This window comes from Elaeis guineensis, chromosome 4 (assembly GCF_000442705.2).
Source record: "Elaeis guineensis isolate ETL-2024a chromosome 4, EG11, whole genome shotgun sequence".
In the NCBI taxonomy this organism is placed as follows: domain Eukaryota; kingdom Viridiplantae; phylum Streptophyta; class Magnoliopsida; order Arecales; family Arecaceae; genus Elaeis; species Elaeis guineensis.
Window position 1 is genome coordinate 8,671,900 of NC_025996.2, and position 20,932 is coordinate 8,692,831.

The following is a 20,932-nucleotide window of genomic DNA, read 5'->3' on the forward strand; positions in this document are numbered from 1 at the left end:
ATCCTTAACCTCTCTCACACATCCTTAGCATAGCGGACTTCAGCCTCTGCCTATATATACTCTTCTCCGAGAGCCTTCTAAATAAGTCTTTCTAAAGTCTTCTCAAGTCTTTGGAAGCCCAAGTCCTTTCAACAACTTGCAAGTTTTTGAAAGCTCTCTAAAGTCTAGCTAAGTCTTTGGAGAAACCTTTGAGCTATCAAGTTTCTCACTTATACACTTGGATAACCCCCGTTAATGGAGATCTACTCGGGAGCCTGTTATACTTCCAAGCCGAGTGATATCCCAAGATGGGTTAAATCTCTTCTAAATTCACGGAGCTCTCCTCCATCTCTCACACAATCTCGAACAAATTGTCACTACCTTCTTGATCTCTCTTCTCTTTTTATTATCTCTTTCAAAATATTTCTTCTATTCCATTAAGATAGACTGACTTAGACATCGGAAGATCTCCATCTAAAAATTTTTGACAAGCGGACTTCTTTTACTAATGGTATTTCAGGGCACTCATGGAGGTTGAAAGTGTAGATCTAATCCTCTCCGACTGTTTCAATTTCTTTGACTAGCTTTCAGAGTTCCTAAGCCATAATTACCTATTATTATCGACTCCAGCTCATCGATTTGAGCCAGGTTGATCCTCGACGGCAACAACAAATACAAAAATCTAGAAAAATCATAACCACTTATGCATGCCTAAGCTAACGTGCATCGCAGATATCAACATATTTGTTTTCAGCTGAACGGCATTAGAGATGCTTAACCATAATATTTGTACAAGAAAAATGCAATTCCGATCCAATAATATTTGCTTAGCAACTGAATATTCAACAACATTCTAGCGTTAATCTTGATAGTATCTTATAGTTGGAGCCCAACCTCTCGTATCCCTTCGGATGGTGAAAGCTGCAACTTGTTCTTTGGAGAATATTCTGAGGCAATATCTGGGTAGGCGTGGTTCGATGAGTGGGACGAGATTGCGATGTTAGTGCCTTCGACCTCCTGCCTGTTCCTCGTGCTTCCAAGCGTCACCAAGCACAAATTGACCCATTTTCTCACACGAGGGGAGTTGACGGGTAGACCTTCAAATTGCAGGGACACCGTTTCAGTCTCATTGACCCCTGGGATGGCCCCAGTCCTAAAGAAACTTTCTTCTGAAATGTTCGAAGTACCCTCAAGCTTTTCTCAGATTGACACCATGACCCCATACCTAACGGTACTATGATCTACGTGGCCAAACTTGTAGGCATTTAAAGGCGGTGTCGTGAGACACGTTTGCTCCTTTTACTGGTGAAATGGCTAACGCGTTACCCTACAAAGCTTCCACTTCCCATGATATCTATGAGGAACTGACTGGTTTCCACCATTATCCCCCGTATAAAAGGCTCCTTCCTCATCGGGCAATATCCACCACCTTTGCTCCCTTTGTTCCTCTCTATTTGGAGCTTTCCTCTCTCTTTTCTTTTCCTTTTGCTCATATTATATTTTGGTGGGGTGTGCTGCATTCAGCTCTAAAATGCTGCCAAGAAGCCGAACTCTTCCAACAAGGATCCACGAGAGTGTTGTAAGTTATGAAATCATTTAACAACCTAGATAGCCGAGCTTAATTCGTGTAGTTGCCTATCTTTCAAGTCCTTAATTGGTTGTTTGCTTGCTAAGAGATGGTGCTGTTGTTCTTGTTAATGTTTTAGTTGGATGAGAATCGTGATGTAAGGGCGTATCTTCAAGTGGAGACCCAACCCAAACCCCTCAAGGACATTGAAGCCACCAGTGCTCGGCCAGAATATTCCAAGTTGTTTGATGATGATGGCCGTCTCAAGAGAACTGGTAATTAGTTTTAACGAACAACAATATAATATATGTTCTCTCTCTCTCTCACACCCTCCCGCCCCCCACCCCCCACAACCATAAATATATATCCACAAGCATATATAAGCGTGACCAAGGTCGCAACCTTGTTTCTTGTTAGTCACTAGAGATGTTAACTTAAGTTGCATGGAGCTAGACTTGAAGGAAATTCATATTAAACAACTTCAACTACACTCGAGTTTTAGTCTCATGAAAGTAACTTCAGTTAATTTACAATCAAAATAAAAAGGTAGCTTCAGTTTGCAACTTTAACTTATAGCTGTTTTAGTCATAGGTCAGGTTGCAGTAATTGAGCAACCTGTGAATTTGTTATCATTTTGTCATGTCTATGCAATATTTAATAATGTTATATCCTTTGACGTGCTTGGGACTAGCAATTAATTTCCATTTTGATATATCAAGTGATGTATACCAGGACAGATTTTGGGTTAGAACCTGAAAGGTGGCATTTCCATTATGTTTCTCCAAAATATAGCTACCATACTATTAACTCAATCTATAGTTATTTTTGCCAAACTTGAACCTCCACTAGAATAAATCAAATGCCAAAAAGAACTCTAGCTGTAACAGTTAGACTCATAGACAACTTGGAGTATGCTGTAAAACAGATCCCTAAAGCTGAATTGCACCAAAGATCATAATATATGCTAGCATGATGCCCCAACCACTCACCCTGCAAGCAAATCACAGAAATCAAAAGGAGTACTATGTACCGATCGGCTTGATTAATTCCTCCATATTATATACGTTTGACAAAGTATCCTTGGGCATACATTAAGTGGCAATTGGCAACTTTAACTTTTGGTCTCTGGTCTGCCGGCTATTTGAACTATCATGGTTCAATTGACCACAAACCTAACACAATGAGGTTTTTGTATGTTTGTTGACAAGAGTATGAGGTTTGGCAAGACCCTTACCAATATATTCACCATATATGGGATTCATATAACTCAAAATTCGATACCCAACCGCTACACAAGACCAATATATAGAAGCTAGCAAAGAAGTGGACATGGTGTGCGTATAACAAGCATATATAAGAGTGTATTTATTCATGCATAGCGATAATTTTACCTTGTTAAATTCCCAAAATGTTTAATTACCCTGAGATATTGGAGATGATTGGTCTTTACATTTGAACAGGTACCGTTTGGACTGCATCTTCACACATTATCACAGCCGTTATAGGCTCAGGAGTCTTATCACTTGCATGGGCCATTGGGCAGCTAGGCTGGATCGCAGGACCTGCTGTCATGATCCTTTTCGCATTTGTGATCTACTACACCTCCAATCTTCTCTCCGATTGTTATAGAATTGGTGATCCAGTCACTGGTAAGAGAAACTATACATACATGGATGCCGTCGGAGCCAACTTAGGTATGGCATATGATATTACTCCATAATTACCAGTTGATAAGTTTACCAGCTCCTTCATCATCTTAATAAGACATATGTGGCAGGGGGAGCAAAGGTTAAAATTTGTGGAGCTATTCAATATGTGAACCTTTTCGGTGTGGCCATTGGGTACACTATTGCAGCTTCAATAAGTATGACGTGAGTTCTCCTCTATTTAGATTAGGTCCTAATTAGAGTAAAATTTGATATAAATGTTCTAAAGTTAGATTGATCTATCACAAGCTACGTCATCTTGGTGTTAGACTCTGTATCAATGTCATCCTGTTATTGTGTCATACATCCTGTTAAGACCGATTTGACATACCAAATATTGGTACACCTCTATATCATGTATCAATATCAAATTGATATGGTATGGGATATTTCATACCTTTTGGCTCGGTATAGCATGGCGTATATTGACCTATCATGAAAAATTTGTTGATTGTGATGCGATGGATATATGCAGGGCAATAAAGAGGTCCAATTGCTTCCATGCTAGTGGGGGGAAGGATCCATGTCACATATCAAGTAACATGTACATGATCATCTTTGGTATCATGGAGGTGATATTCTCTCAGATTCCGGACTTCGATCAAATTTGGTGGCTCTCCATTGTGGCTGCAGTCATGTCCTTCACCTATTCCACTGTCGGGCTTAGTTTAGGCATTGGTAAAGTTGCAGGTACGTGCCATGGCTTCATATAAGATTTTTACTCTACATGGAATGTAAGACTAGAGGGTTCTATTCATATTACTGAAATAGTGAAGAACTATTGCTTTTCATTATTGGAAAAAGATGGATGTGATTAAAGTGAAAGGGATTTCTCACTAATCCGTTCATGGATGCTATTAAAGTGAAGGGGATTCCTCACTTATCCCTCCATGGATAATATTAAAGTGAAAGGGATTTCTCACTTATCCCTCCGGAATGTGCCCACCCACCCAAGTGGTGGGACACTCCTCTTCACTTAAAGCCCAAAATACTGATAAGAGCAGCGACACGACAGGAATATAGTGTTACTTGGGTGTCGTGGCCCCACTCCAATGTACATATTATTCTGGAGGTATATATATCATATTGATCCCACTCCAATATATAGGGTTACTTAGGTATCATGGTCCCCCCGCAAAAAAGCACCAACCAGCACGAACAGATTCACTTTAGGCCAACATCAACATGCTCAAAAAATCACACTCTTTATTTGGACAGGCTTGGCCCCAGATGGCTGGAACTCAACAAGCCGTCATATGTATGTGCCAAGTAGCATGCATAGCAAATGGAACGCATAGCCAAACTGCAACTTAAACCAACATATATTAAGCAAAATAAGAAAATAACTTAGGGCATCCATGAGTCATACAAAAAATTACTCAGGCATGCATGCACGAATGGTACTGATGTGGCAACTTATATGATTCAACTAAATCCCTATATATGTATCAAACTAGTATATATTCCACCGTGTCCCTGATGCCATGTGACGACAGGGGCTGAACAAGCATCCTCTAGCATTACACATTCAAACATTTCCAATATCTACAAACACATATGCATGCATACATACATACCTACATACATACATGCTTATATATATATCTACACACACACACACAGACACACATGCATCTACATATGTTGATATTCTTGTACATATGACTGCAGTTAGGCTTACAATGGTATCTATATGTAAACTCAATCGAGGATGAGCAGTCATCCTGCATGCTTGCACTATATACAGAAGTCAAGCTAATAATAGCATGAGTATTCTTATCAAAAAAGGTAGGGAAAAAAAAAGCATGTGTATATGACGTAATAAAACTACTTTCAATGTTGGCATGCAGAGAATGGAAGGTTCCGTGGTAGTCTAATGGGTATCAGCATTGGGACGGTGACCAAAGCGGGAACTGTAACTCCCACCCAAAAGGTGTGGAGAAACCTGCAAGCACTTGGAGATATTGCCTTTGCTTACTCCTACTCTATCATCCTCATCGAAATCCAGGTACGTATTTTTGTAGAATTATTATAAGGTCTTTGATAGTTACGACCGGCCGCTATATATCTTCTTAGATATGCTTTAACCATTTGATTTGCCGCAGGATACACTTAAATCACCACCAGCCGAGAACAAAACAATGAGGAAAGCCACCCTCCTGAGCATCGCCGTCACCACCCTATTCTATCTCCTATGTGGGTGCATGGGCTATGCTGCCTTCGGAGATGATGCACCTGGCAATCTGCTTACTGGTTTTGGATTCTACAACCCCTATTGGCTTCTTGATATTGCTAACCTCGCAATTGTTGTCCACCTTGTTGGAGCTTATCAGGTATTAATTGCGTCGCAAGTCTTTTGATCAACTGGCTAGCTCTAAAAAATTTCCTGTTGCTAGTAATGTACTTAATTTCTAGGACTAAGGCTTAAACTGCAACCAGGCTAGCTGCAGCAACCAATTATCCCTATATTACCTTGGATTGTCGAAATTTGTATCTTAAAATTTAAGAGGCCAACTGATAATCCATATCTTAAATTATAGAGAACCCATGTCAGTATAACTGGAGCTACTATGACGAAGAGTTCCGCTGGTTTGTGTTCCATTTTTTACATGCCAAAATGTGCTACAGCCCAATGGGTACAACGCACTAATATTAGCACTTCGTTGGATGTTTCATGCGTGAACCTCGAGAGATTTTATCTCCGGTATTTAACATGGGTAAATCTTTGCAAGACAAAGTGCCAAAATATAGTTTTTATGAAATGATTATGCAGCCTCGTGTCATTCTTGTAATAATTTAAAATCTCATTTAAAAAAATTAATCTAAAAATATTATTTAAATTTTTAGATCCTAAAATGATATTCAAGATCTTTTTAAACACTACGATCAGTCTATAATCATCTATCCTACAATATTCTCTAATTTATATAAATTATAGATTGAATTAATTTTGACACCATTTACCATAATTCAGAACCTGCACAAAAATGAAGCAATAGGTATTATCTGAATTTTTTGGTTCTATATAAATAATAAATATTCAAAACCTTCTCAGCTAATAACAGATATGAGACTGAATAAACGTCCGTATGGATTCTCAAAATTTTTCTTAAATGAAGAGGATTGAAAAGCACTCTATTTCTTCTGGTGTTTCCTGCTATTGCCCTTTCTTTTCTTTTCTTTTCTTTTATTTTTTTATCAAATCAATAGCTAAGGGTAACTGAACACCCCTGCGACAAATATAGGTGTATTGCCAGCCTCTGTTCGCCTTCGTGGAGAAGTGGAGCGCACAGCGATGGCCCAAGAGCGAGTTCGTCAGCCGCGAGTATGAGGCCCGCATCCCCGTCATGGAAACCACCTACAAGCTCAATCTCTTCCGGGTGATCTGGCGGACGATCTTTGTGGTGGTGACCACCACCATCTCCATGCTCATGCCTTTCTTCAACGACGTCGTCGGCATCCTCGGCGCCTTGGGCTTCTGGCCCCTCACCGTCTACTTCCCCGTCGAGATGTACATCGCGCAGAAGAAAATCCGGCGATGGAGTGCGCCGTGGGTGGGCCTCCGCCTGCTCAGCTTCACGTGCTTGGTGGTGTCCGTCGCCGCCGCCTGTGGGTCGGTGGCCGGTGTCGTCCTTGACCTCAAGTCCTACCGGCCTTTCAAGGCCACCTACTGATCATTAGTCGGCCGCCAAGTCTGGATCGGTCCAGGATCGCTTTCCTTGCCACGCGTTTGAAGCATATGACGTAATGTTTACTCAGATGTCTTTTGTAATATCCGCCAATATGTGAGAATAAGAAACATCTATTCTCAGACTGTATTAGATGTCTTTTGATCATCTTTTGCATTAGATATCTTCCATGCTAGTCGGAACTTGCGAAGTTGAGAATCCAGGAGAAAATTGGGGGAATTAACCGCCCCTTCCCTGCTCCCGGATCAATATGAAAAGGTGATTTCATCCCTTGATCCCAGGTGCTTCTGACATACCGGTTCCCATCTAACAAGATTAGCTAAATTAGATGAAAAACATCTCGAGATTGAAAAGGTTGATTGAATAGAAACATATCAAAGAATCCCACAATATAAATCCAATATGATTGACCGCATAAAATGCCATCCAATGATCAGATATACTATTGGCTTACATTTGATACCTCCATAGAGAGTGGTATGCATATATCATTAGCCAGTAATTGTGTAAAAATAGATGGAGTCTGACATCAGTAGACGGTGGACACAAGCAGTCCTTTACAATCTAGTAACCCTATTGCACCATAGCTTAAAACTTTTGACCCTGCATTTCATCCATGTGTGACTCTTTTTTGGTTCCGCAAACCATAACCACCAAAAAGCCTATCAACGCTATAACCACATCTGTTGCACCCAGAAATAAATTAGATGTACTTCTCATATGAATCAAACATAAGACCTCTCACAAGATTACGAGAGAAATCGGAACCAGACGGCATGGAGCAGCTCGATCCATTTGGATCTTCGCCGAACGGATCCATTTGGTCCCAACATCAGTAAAGCAAGAGAATAGGATAAAATAAAACTGACTGAGAAAGTGTAACAAACCAAATGATGTATAGGCAGACATCATGGATGATACGTTAACAATTGTCCGTGATTTTTGTTTTTTCTTCACTTTCACAGTCCATAAAGAGTAGCCGCGGGGAAAAAGGCATAAGATTTCACCCAAATCAAACTTGTACACATCTCATTACACAGAAAAGATGAGGTAAGAAGAGTACATACATTGACGCACTACTTCACTGAAAAAGAACAAATGCAATCACCATGCATCAAGTCAATCTAAATATACGACCACCCTCCGTCTGCCGGGAGGGAAGTCTGGAGATGTACAAAAATAAATAAAGCAACCAAAGGGCATAAAAAGTAGACATACTGCGTTTCTGTAACATGCCGCCTCCTTCCCTACTTGCCCTTCTTGGCCTTCAGATCAGCAGCTGCTGCTTTAACAGCAGACTTGGCCAGACTTGTTGGTTTAACGGCACTCTTGGGGTTGAGAGCTTTCCGTATCTTGAAGACAGCCCATGCAGTTCCAATAGCATGCCCTGCAGCATCAAGGCCTTCGTTTGTGACCTCAGCTGCTTGATCACCATACCTGTAAGAACGACCAACAAGTCTTTAATGCTACTCTCGATTATTTTCAACTCGATCGAGTCATCAACAAGCACTTTGGAAACAAGGTTAACCAAAAAAGATCAAATTTAGTTCTGAAATGTCAAAAACGATGGTTTTGGATGTACTATAAAATCCTGATTTCTTTATTTAATGGCAAATATCTGTTTTCTTCTTTTGGCAATGGAATATCTCCTAAAGTCAAATTTCTGAATCACTCGTTATTTAATTTGAAAACCTCCAAGTGCAGCCTACCAAGGGCAAGCTGAAATGGCACACGATCTAAACTGTCTATCAGCCTCTCTAATTAGTTAAATATTTCCTTGATGTGTCATGAACACCTAAAAAGCCATAATATCTAAAAGAACATGAATTCCAGGACACGTGGTGGAAACCACAGATTTTACACCAGGTGCCATCACTGGAAGAACACTAAATCTCATCTCCTTTATACACACGTAAAAAGCCAAATAGATGAACATCTAAATCAATTTACCTGTGTGATACAACTCCTGTAGTTACAACTGATGATGTTTGCAAGACATTCTTACCAGCCACTTCAACAGCATCACAAATCTTCTCTGTTCACATACAGAAAACAACCGACCAGTAATGTTAGATAGCTGCTAAGAAGCTACAACATCATTCCAAAGAAAACAACGCTTGGTGCAAAAAGGAAAGAAAACACAAAAACTCTATGCAATTCTACGAACTAACAGGCCAAGAAACGCTGGAAAGGGCATACTTTCGTTTCAAATCAAAGAGAGATTATGATACTCACAGTCCTCTTCCAGCAAAACTTTAGGATAAAATATCCACTTGCACAGTAGCAAGGCTCTTAACAGATAGATAGTAGATATAATAAACATTTTATGTATTTCAGAAGCTAGAATCTAAACAGAACGAAAAGAACGCTGACAGACAACTAGAATGGGCAGGAAACTTGAGCATCATAATACCCACTTTTGTTTTGTGGTCCCATGCTTTCCCAGCTCTTTTATTTGGATATGAAACCACCACAATCAGTTTTTCACCTTATAATCTCCCAAGCCCAGCCCCCCTTCATCTAACAACCAAAAAAAAACTGACTATCGTTTGTGCAGTGTGCTGAGAAATTATTGTTAAAAAAAGATGGATGTCCAATTTCTCTAGGTCATCAATTTAACCAAGCCAGATCTGAAGTAAATTCCTACTGAATTTATATTTGTCATACATTTTCTTGTACAATCATTTTCAGAGCTTTACTCCAAAGCATCTCTCTGTTAATCTAGCATGCATCTCTATTCTAATCTCACAAATCAACATTCAGTAATCATTATTAAGTAATCACCAATGTAACAGTCATCCACCCTTAGCTCATCAAGTCCAATGAAATAAGAGCCTAATATCAACCTTTCAAGCAGGACTACTAAAGCTACAAGCTCCAAAAAACAAAAGCTTAAAGTTGACCTTTGCTTCAGGCTAGAATAACAACAATCATCAAGCAGCACAGGACCCCACTACCATCTCTATTATTATAAACATACTCAACCAAGGCACTATATGTCAAAGATGCTTCTACTGCTTTCATATAAACTAAAAGTCTGCTTCTCCACATCAAAGAAACACATTCAGATACACTCCTTTCTTTTAGAATCAACTTTAGTATTAGGAAGTTACACTTGTGGCTCTATGCCACAATACAAGTTGCTCTCTGCAAACTGCACATTGTCTTAAAATTGTTTTATTCCACTTATATGACATAGACTCAGGCACTGAAATGCTGTATAGTACCTTATAACAGTCAAAATGTTGGCTATCTCTACTGGTATTGCATCATGTAATCATGCAGATCCTACTCTCATCCCTATTTCAGATAAGAAATTCCTACTTCAATTATCATATCCTGTCAAATCAACACATTCACAATTAACAAACTTAGACAATGGCTTTCCCCATTTCTTCACTAGTCTTTTTCGTCAATCGTCCACCTTTTCGAAGAATAAATGTTGGCATTGCACATAGGTAACATGTAATGCATAGTTGTCTTGTTTGCTAGATCAACTAATCTTGTCTTGTTTTATGACTTTATAATACTTCAAGGCAAAATATTTCATGGTGAGTCATTTTTTTGGTTATTGACACCCCACCATCAAGTTTCCCCATGTACTTTTCACACACATTCTCTGGCTTCTTATGATTTCTTCTAACATTATGGTTCCTATAGTATGAGGCTTCATTTTCACCAAAGTTCTTTTTTTTCCTCTAGAAGAATGTATCTGGTACAAGAAAAGCTACTAAAATAACTTTAGCATTCCCATGGGAGAAGTTCATCATGATTTTCCCATGGCATGGGATACGTTGCATCCTAACACTTGGGATGGTGGATATCTCATCCCATCCCTGGTCTGTATCCCATTCTATCCCATCCTGATGCTTGGGACAGCACCTCATCCCAACACTTCAGATGGTCCAATGTCGCCGCCATCCCACCGGGAGACAAATCCTTGAGTATTTCACAATCACCTAATACTGCAAAATCTGACACCTTCATTACCAACATAGGATCCAACCATGGTATGTCACTCTAGGACCAGGTGACAACCTAAGATGATTCCAAATTGTGATCAGCTAGAAAAATAAGATGCTTGAAAAAAAGAATATCAAGCTCTCTCTTAAAATTTAGATTCATGTTTCAAATTATGTGCTCCCAAAGGAAAAAGCATTTTTGTGGGAAAGGAATGAGGCCTAAGTGAATATTAACCTACAATAGGGCCACCATGTGCCCAAATTTAACTTATATGCCAATCAGCCTAAGTCCAGCTGGTCTGTATCCCTCTCAACTTAGGACAGGCCCAGGATTTGAACCTCACTGACAGCATAAGCATCGTATTCAAAATTTAGGAGGAGAAGAAGAAGAAGGTGAAGGAGAAGCAGAAGCAGAAACAGAAAATATGGATAGCTTGACAGACGGCACTTCCTTATACATGAACATTTAAGATATTATTTGTTCAGCACTTGGTGCTCAGGTTTCGATATTAGAGAAAGGACATTTGTAAGGTCTCTAAGGACAATGCTTTTCCCGAAACATGTTAATTTTGAAATTTTTCCTAATTTTGATGACCACAGACTTACTTTATCAGATGATAAGCTTAACACCTGCCTCCCGACTACAATATGTCAATCAGGCTTGTGGCATTTAGGGATCAATGTCACTAACTTTATCAAAACTAACCACTTTCTCTGCAAAGCTATTTCCTGTTATAACAGAGTCAAAGTGACCTAGAAACACGAGCTAGAAACTACAAGGTAGGTGCTAGGCCTCCTGCCCTGTCAACCAGCATTCCGGTTGGCAAGCCCCAGCTTTCCCAAAATTTCCTTGCAAATACTAATAATTGATATGCTGATACGCAATATTTAAAACATTCTTGAACTTTGATAAATCATATATTGACAAAAAAAAAAAAAGAGCCTCCAGATGCTATACGGCTTGTTGAATAAGATTGGGTAACTGATAATATGCTCATCTAAAATAAAATTTGGCTTATATTTTTGGTTTGTTTTAGAGTCAGGGCACCACTGAGAAAGGAGAAATTATTGCATGCACCAGGTGCAAGTGAACCAGGCAAAATCGCGGAGCATATGCATGGTGGAGAACGTGCAATTGGGAATTGGTGAAATACAAGGGGTAGCATGGCATGTTATGCACTGTGGGATTTGACGCAGTCCAATTGCGCCTGGTGCATGCAATACAGAGGCCGGAGAAAGACATTTTACATATCTGCAAGTACTGCATGAATATTAAAACATTACAAATTCAATCCGTAGACTGGCGAGGGGGAAAAATTATATGAACGTAATATGAGATCTTAGTGAAGAAGAGTGAGTGACAACATACCAAATCCATCAAGAGAAGCAAGGACAATTTCCCCAGGCAAAAGACTAAAGAACTTTTTGCCTGCTTTTGAATTCACAACAGAGCTTGTGAAAAACCCAGAGACCTTCACAACACCAGATAGAATTCCAGTTGCCACTTTCTCTGACATCTTTGTGACCCCCTTTACCCTGTAAAAAGATCAGCATGTAATTAAACAAACAACTAGGAAGAAAACAAAAGAGGAAGACACAATTTCTTTTCAATATTCTAAGCAAGATCTAAGTCAGATATTCTATTAACACAGAGTTGAAAATGATTGGGGAAAAAAAAGAAGGAAAAAGATCCAAAAAAAAAATGTAATGAGGAAATTGTCTTCCATGCAAGAATTATTTCAGTTGTTCATTGCCCATTTCCAAAAACATCTTCTGATGATAAGCCGAAAATATATGACCAATTTGCAGTCTATGGGCATCAAGGTAAGTAATTTGATCGCGAGTTTAGGGCAGTGAGGCATTGTACTAAAACTAAGTTGGTTATGCAATTGAATTCTTTTACATACTCAAACAAGACCAACAACTAACACAAATCAGAAGATCACACAAAGACAACAACCGAGACCTGTGTTAGTTGGACAGCATGTCCAGCTCCAAAATCTATATCAGATACATATTCAAGTTAGTTAGATGCGTATGGGGTACTCGAATACTTACAGAGTCTTTTGATCGCCACTTTCAAAGATTGTTGGAGAGTTGAATTCTCTTCCAACAACACATGAATTGAACTTTCCAACAATGAGTTTGTTCCTCTAATTGATATTAAGAGTGAGCACTTGTTCTTTTTTAAAGATTTGTTAAGGATGTAGTCATTGAAACAACCTTGTGAAATATTATATTGCTAATATTCTTAAATTAATTAGGAAATTTGAACGACAAACATATATATTGAGAGATCTTAACAACAAATATATATTTGTAATATTTTCTTTGTAACGATTAAATAGAAAATATTTAAAGATTAAATATATAATTTAATTAAATTTATATGTTATCCTATGTATCCCTGTGTTTTTTTTTCCCCCTCTTGCCGAGTCCAATTATTGAATACGTATCTCCGTGTCCATGCTACATTAAAAAAAAAAAAACTTTGAAACACAAAACCCGGAGTATGCATTGAATCCAACTGAAAAAATAACGTTGAGAAGGTAAAAATCAAACCTTTTAATCCTCTTTAGAGCATCCTTGCTGATCTCGGTCTGCTTCGAGCCCGGCACCATCCTCCTCTTTAGCAGATCCTCCCCCCATTTAAGCCGATCGACCGTCACATCTCCGCACCACAAGATCCCCCTTATGAGCTGCCCCGATCCTTTGGCGATCACCTTCGCCACCGACCCGCTGTAATCCTCAACATTCGGTGCCAGCGTCGTCCAGTATGCCGCCGATCTCTCCTCCATCATCTCCTTCTTCGGTCCCATCACCTCCGCCGGCGTGACCTCCTTCGCCACCGACCCATCCAGCACCTCCGATTTCGCCTTCCCTTCCACCTTCTGGACAGAGAAGCTACTATAGCTCTCAAGAATCCGATCCAACTCCTTCAGCAACCCCTCCTGCCCCTTGGAAGCAAAGGTGAGGCCATAGTTGAGAAGATCCTCGGAGCCATCACCGCCGCCGTCATCGTCGGCCGCCGCCGCGGCGCTCTTGGGGACGTGCAGGGAGAAGAAATAGTGGCAGTCGTCGAGCTTGACTGCGGCCTCGTCGCGGGCGAGGGGCCACTGGACGAGGTCGTGGCCGACACGGGCGAGGACGGCGACGGTGTTCTCGCCCTGGCGGAGGCGGACGACGGTGAAGTCGCCGACGCCGAGCTCGACACTGCGCTGCTTGTCGATGAGGTGGAGGATGGCACCGGGGATGCGGAGAAGGGTTTCTTCGACAGGGGGAGGGAGGGTGGGGGCTGCGGCGGGGCTCTTGGGGTCGTCGTCGTCGGCGTCGGGGAAGAGGTTCTCGACGAGCTCCTTCATCTCGATAGAAGGATACAAGGAGGAGGAGGGATTGGCGTTGGGATTACGAGGAGGAGGAGGAGAGTCGTCGAGGGAGGGATAGAGAGGGGAGCGGGAGGGATTGTTGGGGTGGGAGAGGAAAGGGGAGTCACTCTCGGGGTTGGACTCGAGGACTTGGGGGTAGAGGGATTTGGAGTCGCGGAAATTTGAAGAGGTGCGCTCTTGGGTTGCCATGGCCGTTCCGAGAGAGAAATTTCCTAGTTGGATGGATCTGGAGTGGACTGGGATATATAGGATTATATATTACCAACAGGAGGAGGCTTTCTTTGAAGCGAAGGGAAACGGAAAAGACGCGACGTGTGAATTACGTGTCCGCGGAGAGAGGGGGACGCGTGCCCGTGTGGTGAGGGATCTGGAAAGAAAGCGGGAACTCAGAGGATTAGGTCACTGCCGGTTGGACGACAGGAAGGATCCGCCACTATTTTACGGCGTTCTCACCGGTTCGGTGCACTGATTATTCTTTTTTAATCCAGAAGTTTCCGCTTTGTTGGACTGGATGATAGGGGGACCCAGCGGGAACTCCAATGGAGGGACAGTGAAGCTTGGTCAAATGGACCGGAGGCCGCTGGGAGAGCGGCGAGTCGGTTGGGAGAGGAGTTCCTTTTGGTTAGTTTAATGCCTTGTTCGGTGCTGGTTTTATATTTTTATTATTTTTTTGGGTAAACATAGAGTTATATGTCTTGGTCTGTGTGCTTTATTGTTTTTGGACTGTTCTGCGTAACTCCTACCGTCCAGATGTACCATCATATAACGATATATATTTGCGGTTTTGCTACGACATTTCTTTATAATATTTTATTATAACATATATTTAAATTATTATATATTATTATTTTTATATATTTTATCTTTTAAAAAATAATATTTTATTAATTTTTTGTTTCTCTTCCTCCGTGGCTCCTTCGTCTCTCTTTGCCCTTCTTCCCGCCCAACGCCCCCCCTCTGGCACCACGTCCCCCACCCCACCCGCCTTTCTCGGCACCAGCCCCACGCGCATGCGGTCACCTCGCCACCATCCTGTGCCCCCCGCGCATGCGCACTGCTTCTCCGGTCAACCCCCCCACGCCCGCACCCTCCCGTGCCCCCCCGCGTGCGTCCGCTGCTTCTCCGCGCCCCATCCTAGCCCGCGGCTCGGCTGCCCCCACCCCCCCCCTCCCCCACCCCCACCGCCCCATTCGTGATCCCCCCTCCTGCAGCTTCTTCCCCACTCCCCCACCCCATCACCTGCGTGCCTGCGGCGGCCTACGGTTGCTCCGCGCCACCGCCCCTCCTGGTGCGCACCCGCGGTTGCCACCCGCCACCGTCCATCTCGGTGCGCACCCGTCGTTCCCACCCACCCCGCCGGCAGCCAGTGGTTGCTTCGCGCCACCGTCCCTCCACCCTCCCCCCCCCGCCCCCGCCAACCCAACCGGCAACCTGCGGCTGCTCCGTGCCACCGCCCCTCCCGGCGCGCACCCGCGATTTGCCCCTCCCCTCAGCCTTCGGTGGCCCACAGAGAAAGCTTTCTCAAAAAAAAAAAAAAAAAAATCAATTTAATGTGACATCAAAAGATACTGATGTTTGAAATATTTACCGTGAGACTTAATCAGTTGAAATCTGGATAATTTAAATTTAATTTAACGATCAAAAATAAATAAATAATAATAAATTAAAATATTTTTTTAAAATATTATAATAAAATTTATATATTTATTATTATTTTATAAAATATTAAATTATCAACGAACGTTGTTGCTGCATACGATCTCGACGGTTAAAATCAGTTCTCATCTAAAAGCATACCGTGCTGCGTAAAAGCTCGGATTTTGTAATAATCTTCAAAAAAAAATTAATTTTTTATTATTTATTTATTTATAATTATTAAATTAAATATAAATTATTTGAATTTTAATAAATTAAACTATTCAAATGCATGACTGAGATGGTAAATATTTTAAAGATCAAAATTATTTTATATTATAATTAAATTATTTTTTAAAAAAAAATTTCCTCATGGAATGGCACGGAAAAACCACGGTCAGGGTGGGGGTGGGGACTGTGGGCGCGCGCTAGTCATTGGAAGGGTGTGCAAAGAAGCCGTAGGCCACCAATGGGGTGGTGGGCGGAGGGGGTGTTTGTGGTGGTGCTGAGAAGCCACAGTGTGGACGAGTGCAGAGCAATTATGGGGTGGAGACTGCAGGCGCAGAGGGGGTGCATAAAGAAGCCCAGGCTACCGTGAGGGTGAGGGAGGTTAGTGTTGTGGTGGCGCTGAGAAGCCGTAATGGGGGCAGGTGCAGAGCAGCTACGAGCATTGAAAGTAAGAGGTAAAGAGCAGCCACTGGCACTAGAGGGGTGGGGGATTGGGAGTGGAGGCATGGGCCACCAAGAGGGTTAGGAGAGTGGTGGCTCGGAGGAGGTACAAGCCATCGGGGGAGGGTTGTGGTGCGTAGAGGAGCGGCAAAGGCGCAAGGGATCGGGTGATAGTACAAAGGAGGTGCGGGGGCCGAAGGGGGCACGGAGGGGATAAAACTTCTATAGTCGAGTCGATCATGGAAGAAATTATGGTCGGACATGCTTCGAAAACATCCATCAAAAAATTAATGGCCAAATACGCTTACGCGCACACATTAAAATATTAAAAAAAGATGAATGGATAAACTTTAGGGGTATTTGAATAGTTTAGATAAACATCACGTAACCATCCCTTTTTTGATGGATGTCCCAATATATGCACGTAGCAGACGATGATGATCCGATCATAATTCTTTTCATGATCTACTTGATTATAAAAATTTTTTCTAGTACGGAGGAGCTGCAGGTGGCATCGGTGAGGGTAGGGGGTTGGGCGCAGTAAAGCCATGAGAAAAAAGAAAAAAGGAGAAAAAAAATAAATGATGGTACGGAGGTGGTACAAGGGATCAGGCGATGGCACAGAGGAGGCATGGGGGACTTGATGGTGGCACGGAGGCGCTGCGGGTGGCATCAGAGAGGGTGGGGTGGTTGGATGCTGTGAAGTCACAAAAAGAAAGAAGAAAAAAATATAAAATATTTTTTTAAAAAATAAAATATATAAAAATAATATATAATATTTATAATATTTTTTAAATAAATTATTATAAAAAAATATTATAATAAAAATAATAAAAATTCACATGATTTTATCAGCCTACATCGGTAAGTTTATACTGGCCAAAAGAACTCATAAAAATGCAGAGCCAACCAAATCTATGTTCATAATATTTAAAAAAATTGAGCGTAGGCCGGCCAGAATTCTATAATGAGAAAAAGAATAATTTCATTGAATCTAACTTTTCATCCTATATAGATGGACGTAAGAAATATCATCGGTATGGACTGGGTCAAATCTCATATTCTATAATACCAAATATACTCTATACATATAGTTTAAAAGATGTACACTGGATAGAGCAAATCTGATTTCTCTAAGATTTTAAATCTAATTCTATAAAAATATCCAAACCAACCTTTAGGTTTTTTTATCACTGTTTTGAATAACATCCTTTTTGAAAATAAAGTAGATCCAAGCAGATAAAAAACTTGTTTGAATTACACTTATGAAGTAGTCCTTCCCAGTACGAGACGTGCTGGACAAAACATGCACAAAGTCGTCTCTTCTATGCAATAATAAGCGGAGATACTATGCCGTTTGAAACCATTACATCCACAAGTTTCTTTTTTTCTTTTTTCTTTTTTTTTTTTTTTGAAATCACATCCACAAGTTTGTTGATGCCATTCATGATGTGCATGAAATTATTTGACTGAGACTGATTAGACCAGTCGGGCGTTCCTGTCCGCATGCATTTTTTTCGTCTTTCTCAATTATAGTATAATGAACTTATTTCTGTTATTATTGTAGCGGCTAATGTTATTATTGTAAACAAATCATTTCATTTTTGGGCACACGACAATGACTCGTAAGAAGATGGCTTCACCCTTTGGTTCCACTTTGCCCATCTTGATAAGCGAGATAAATTTGGGGCGGTCACAATGATATAGGAGATGGATTGGATGAAATTTACTCTAGTGATTGAATTATCTAAACATCTTTTCCATATTTTTCATCATTGTATATGCAACAAAGATGTGCATGTGTAATTTTGACCAAGCATCAAGTGTACCATTGTTAAACTTTTCTATCTTGATAGATAAGGGTAAGTTGGTTTATCTACAATGAGATGGGAGATGGGTTGGAAGAAATAGACTCACATTAACATTCCCTTCGTGTATTTATTTACCATGGATGCGACAAAGATATACATATGTCATTTTGATTAAGCATCAAGTTCACCATTATTAGCCAATGTAATAGATTTTTTTTTGGCACATCAGATCTGTTGATTAATTACAACAATACTCCTTAATCTTTTGCATTTATTTAAGTGAAAGCAAAAGATATTTATGTGATTTAGTGATGCATACAACCACCTCTTTGCCACCCTTATACATCCTGTTAACAAAAAATAGAGGCTATAATACAAATAAACATGAGAAAGCAAGGTTTATGCACATAATCATGACTTTAGTATGCTTATTTTCTTTTAAAAAATGCTTGAGTATAAAAGCATCACTGTAATCCGAGTTGGTATCAATTTCCTTCTCTTACTGAATGATTTTTTTATGAAATCAACATCAAAATTGCTCATCAAAATCCACTTGCTATGTCACTCAACTTCCTTGGCAATGATGAGTGTCCAATTTGATCAATTTGTAGCATTATGTTATTGCAAGAAGTATACTATGTATAATATCATACCAATATATATATGCACATGATAAGAGGGTTTGATAAACTTGATCCATGTAATTCAAGTTTTATTTCAACATATCAACCACCTCTTCCATCGTAAAAGTTACTTTTGTTGTCTGAACATCATAGAAGTGGCCAAATTAAAATTATTAGTTAGGGTATGCCGCCCTCTTGCATTAGAACATAATTTTCGTCATGCAATAGGAAATGGAGAATTTCATTTTTCATCGAGGCTTTTTTTTTTGGGGGGCGGCGGGGGGGCGCAAAAATTGCTGTAGACACTTGCTCATCAGGGTTTCTTTATTTCTCAATTTTCATTGAAATCCACTTTTTTGATGTAGATTAGAAGTTTATCTTCTTCAGGCTCTTTTCTTCTTAGGGAAGCTTCCATGCATAAATGCAAGCATAGTGAATCTCTCTCTCACTCTTCTAAAACTCTCACCCTCTAGCCCCTCATTATAGGGTGTCATCGATCAAATTCATTGTAACTCCTTATTGGGCACCAACAGCCTATTTTTAGATAACTTGTAGCTCTAATGGGGTGCTTGTCGCATGCTGATGTTGTGGATGATGCCGACTGGTGAACAAATGCATGATTGCCTATAGGCCATGTTCTCATGGAAATGAAAAGCATTTGCAATTCTAACATGGTCCATGATCCTCCCATGTTAATTTAGAGAAGCTGATAGAAAATTGATTAAAAGTGCATAGACATGTACAATAAATATCTAGGGAGGCTTCTATAAGGGGTGTATTTTAGTTATATTGAAGGATGTAAGTAAAGAAAAGGACGACCTAAATTAATGTTAGTGGAATCCATAAAAAAGAAAACTAATATTAGTGAAGGTTATAATTAAGGATGCGAAAAAACTTGGAATAATATTAGAGATGGCCCTATATGCAAATACTTGGCAATCGGTGATCTATAAAAACGACCACAAAGAGTTTGGAAAAAGGTTAGATAATTGTCATCGTGAACATTGGCCACAAAGTCCTATTTTAAAAATCAGACTTTAAATTTAACTTAGAGTCCACTTTGAAAAGAAGGGGACTATCTAGCATTTTCTACTGGCCCATTCATCATTGCCAAGCTGTGCATTCGCATTTTCCTTTCTCTGGAATTTAGTTTATGAGCAATACATTCAAAAACAAGAACTTGTAGTCCAATTTCCGAGATCAGATTTTTATGTGCACCTCATCAACCTGTAAGAGCGATTGTTTTTCGCAATATCGTATCAGTATAGTGTCTCCTTTTCATGCTTCATAGACAAGAAGCCACCTGATACGAACTTATCTAGTAAAAGAGAGGGTTAGCAAAGTTAACTGTAACTTTTAGCACCATCTTTCATCAAAAAAAAAAAAAAAAACTTTTAGCATTATCTACTTACAACAGTTCTTGAATTTATATCACAAATGGCATATCTTTTCTTAACAAGCATAAAAATGTACATTTAACAGTTCTTAAATGTACATTTCTGTACGAAAGTTTCAGTTCGTAGAAGTTACATCTGCGTATACTGTAAATTTGATTTGACAAACGTAATGTCATTGAGTAAGAAGGCTGAGTTGATGCATCCATTGATAATGCTTTCTGTTGTTTTTGTACAAAAAATGCTTATATTATTTGTGGCATTTGTTTGTTTAATGATATGTTGCAGTTATAAGAGTCACATGCGCTACCTGTTAAAGATGTTAGACCAAGAAATGGCAGCTCACCAAACTTCCAAAAAGGAGACACAATTCTTTCTTTCAAAACCTAATGCAAAGAACCCTAAAAGGCTAGTGCAGTAAAATATTTTGATGGCTGTGCAGTAAATTATTTTGGCAGCTCAAGTTTCTGTATTTTGCCTGTTTACTGTTGCCAGAATTGGTGGATAATAG

The 20,932-nt window shown here is 40.2% G+C and overlaps 2 protein-coding genes across 4 annotated transcripts; one reads left to right on the forward strand and one right to left on the reverse strand.

Annotated features, from left to right (window-relative positions):
* The first annotated feature begins 1,401 nt into the window (after positions 1-1,401).
* LOC105044045 (amino acid permease 4) lies at positions 1,402-7,070 on the forward strand. Its single transcript, XM_010921824.4, has 8 exons — positions 1,402-1,558; positions 1,686-1,821; positions 3,007-3,240; positions 3,324-3,417; positions 3,728-3,942; positions 5,103-5,260; positions 5,358-5,585; positions 6,498-7,070. The coding sequence occupies exons 1-8, from the start codon at positions 1,511-1,513 to the stop codon at positions 6,924-6,926; spliced, it is 1,542 nt and encodes a 513-aa protein (XP_010920126.1). The 5' UTR covers positions 1,402-1,510; the 3' UTR covers positions 6,927-7,070.
* LOC105044044 (protein EARLY-RESPONSIVE TO DEHYDRATION 7, chloroplastic) lies at positions 6,998-14,585 on the reverse strand. Of its 3 annotated transcripts, none has more exons than XM_029264229.2 (5): positions 13,466-14,528; positions 12,273-12,439; positions 8,892-8,976; positions 8,160-8,378; positions 6,998-7,247 (listed from the first exon to the last, which is right to left on the reverse strand). In XM_029264229.2, the coding sequence occupies exons 1-4, from the start codon at positions 14,476-14,478 to the stop codon at positions 8,189-8,191; spliced, it is 1,455 nt and encodes a 484-aa protein (XP_029120062.1). In that variant the 5' UTR covers positions 14,479-14,528; the 3' UTR covers positions 6,998-7,247; positions 8,160-8,188. The 3 variants fall into 3 exon arrangements, with proteins under 3 accessions (XP_029120062.1, XP_073111563.1, XP_029120063.1); XM_073255462.1 differs by lacking the exon at positions 6,998-7,247 and adding an exon at positions 7,314-7,624; XM_029264230.2 differs by lacking the exons at positions 6,998-7,247; positions 8,160-8,378; positions 8,892-8,976 and adding an exon at positions 8,983-12,164 and having other exon boundaries at positions 13,466-14,585.
* Between the last annotated feature and the right edge of the window lie 6,347 nt (positions 14,586-20,932).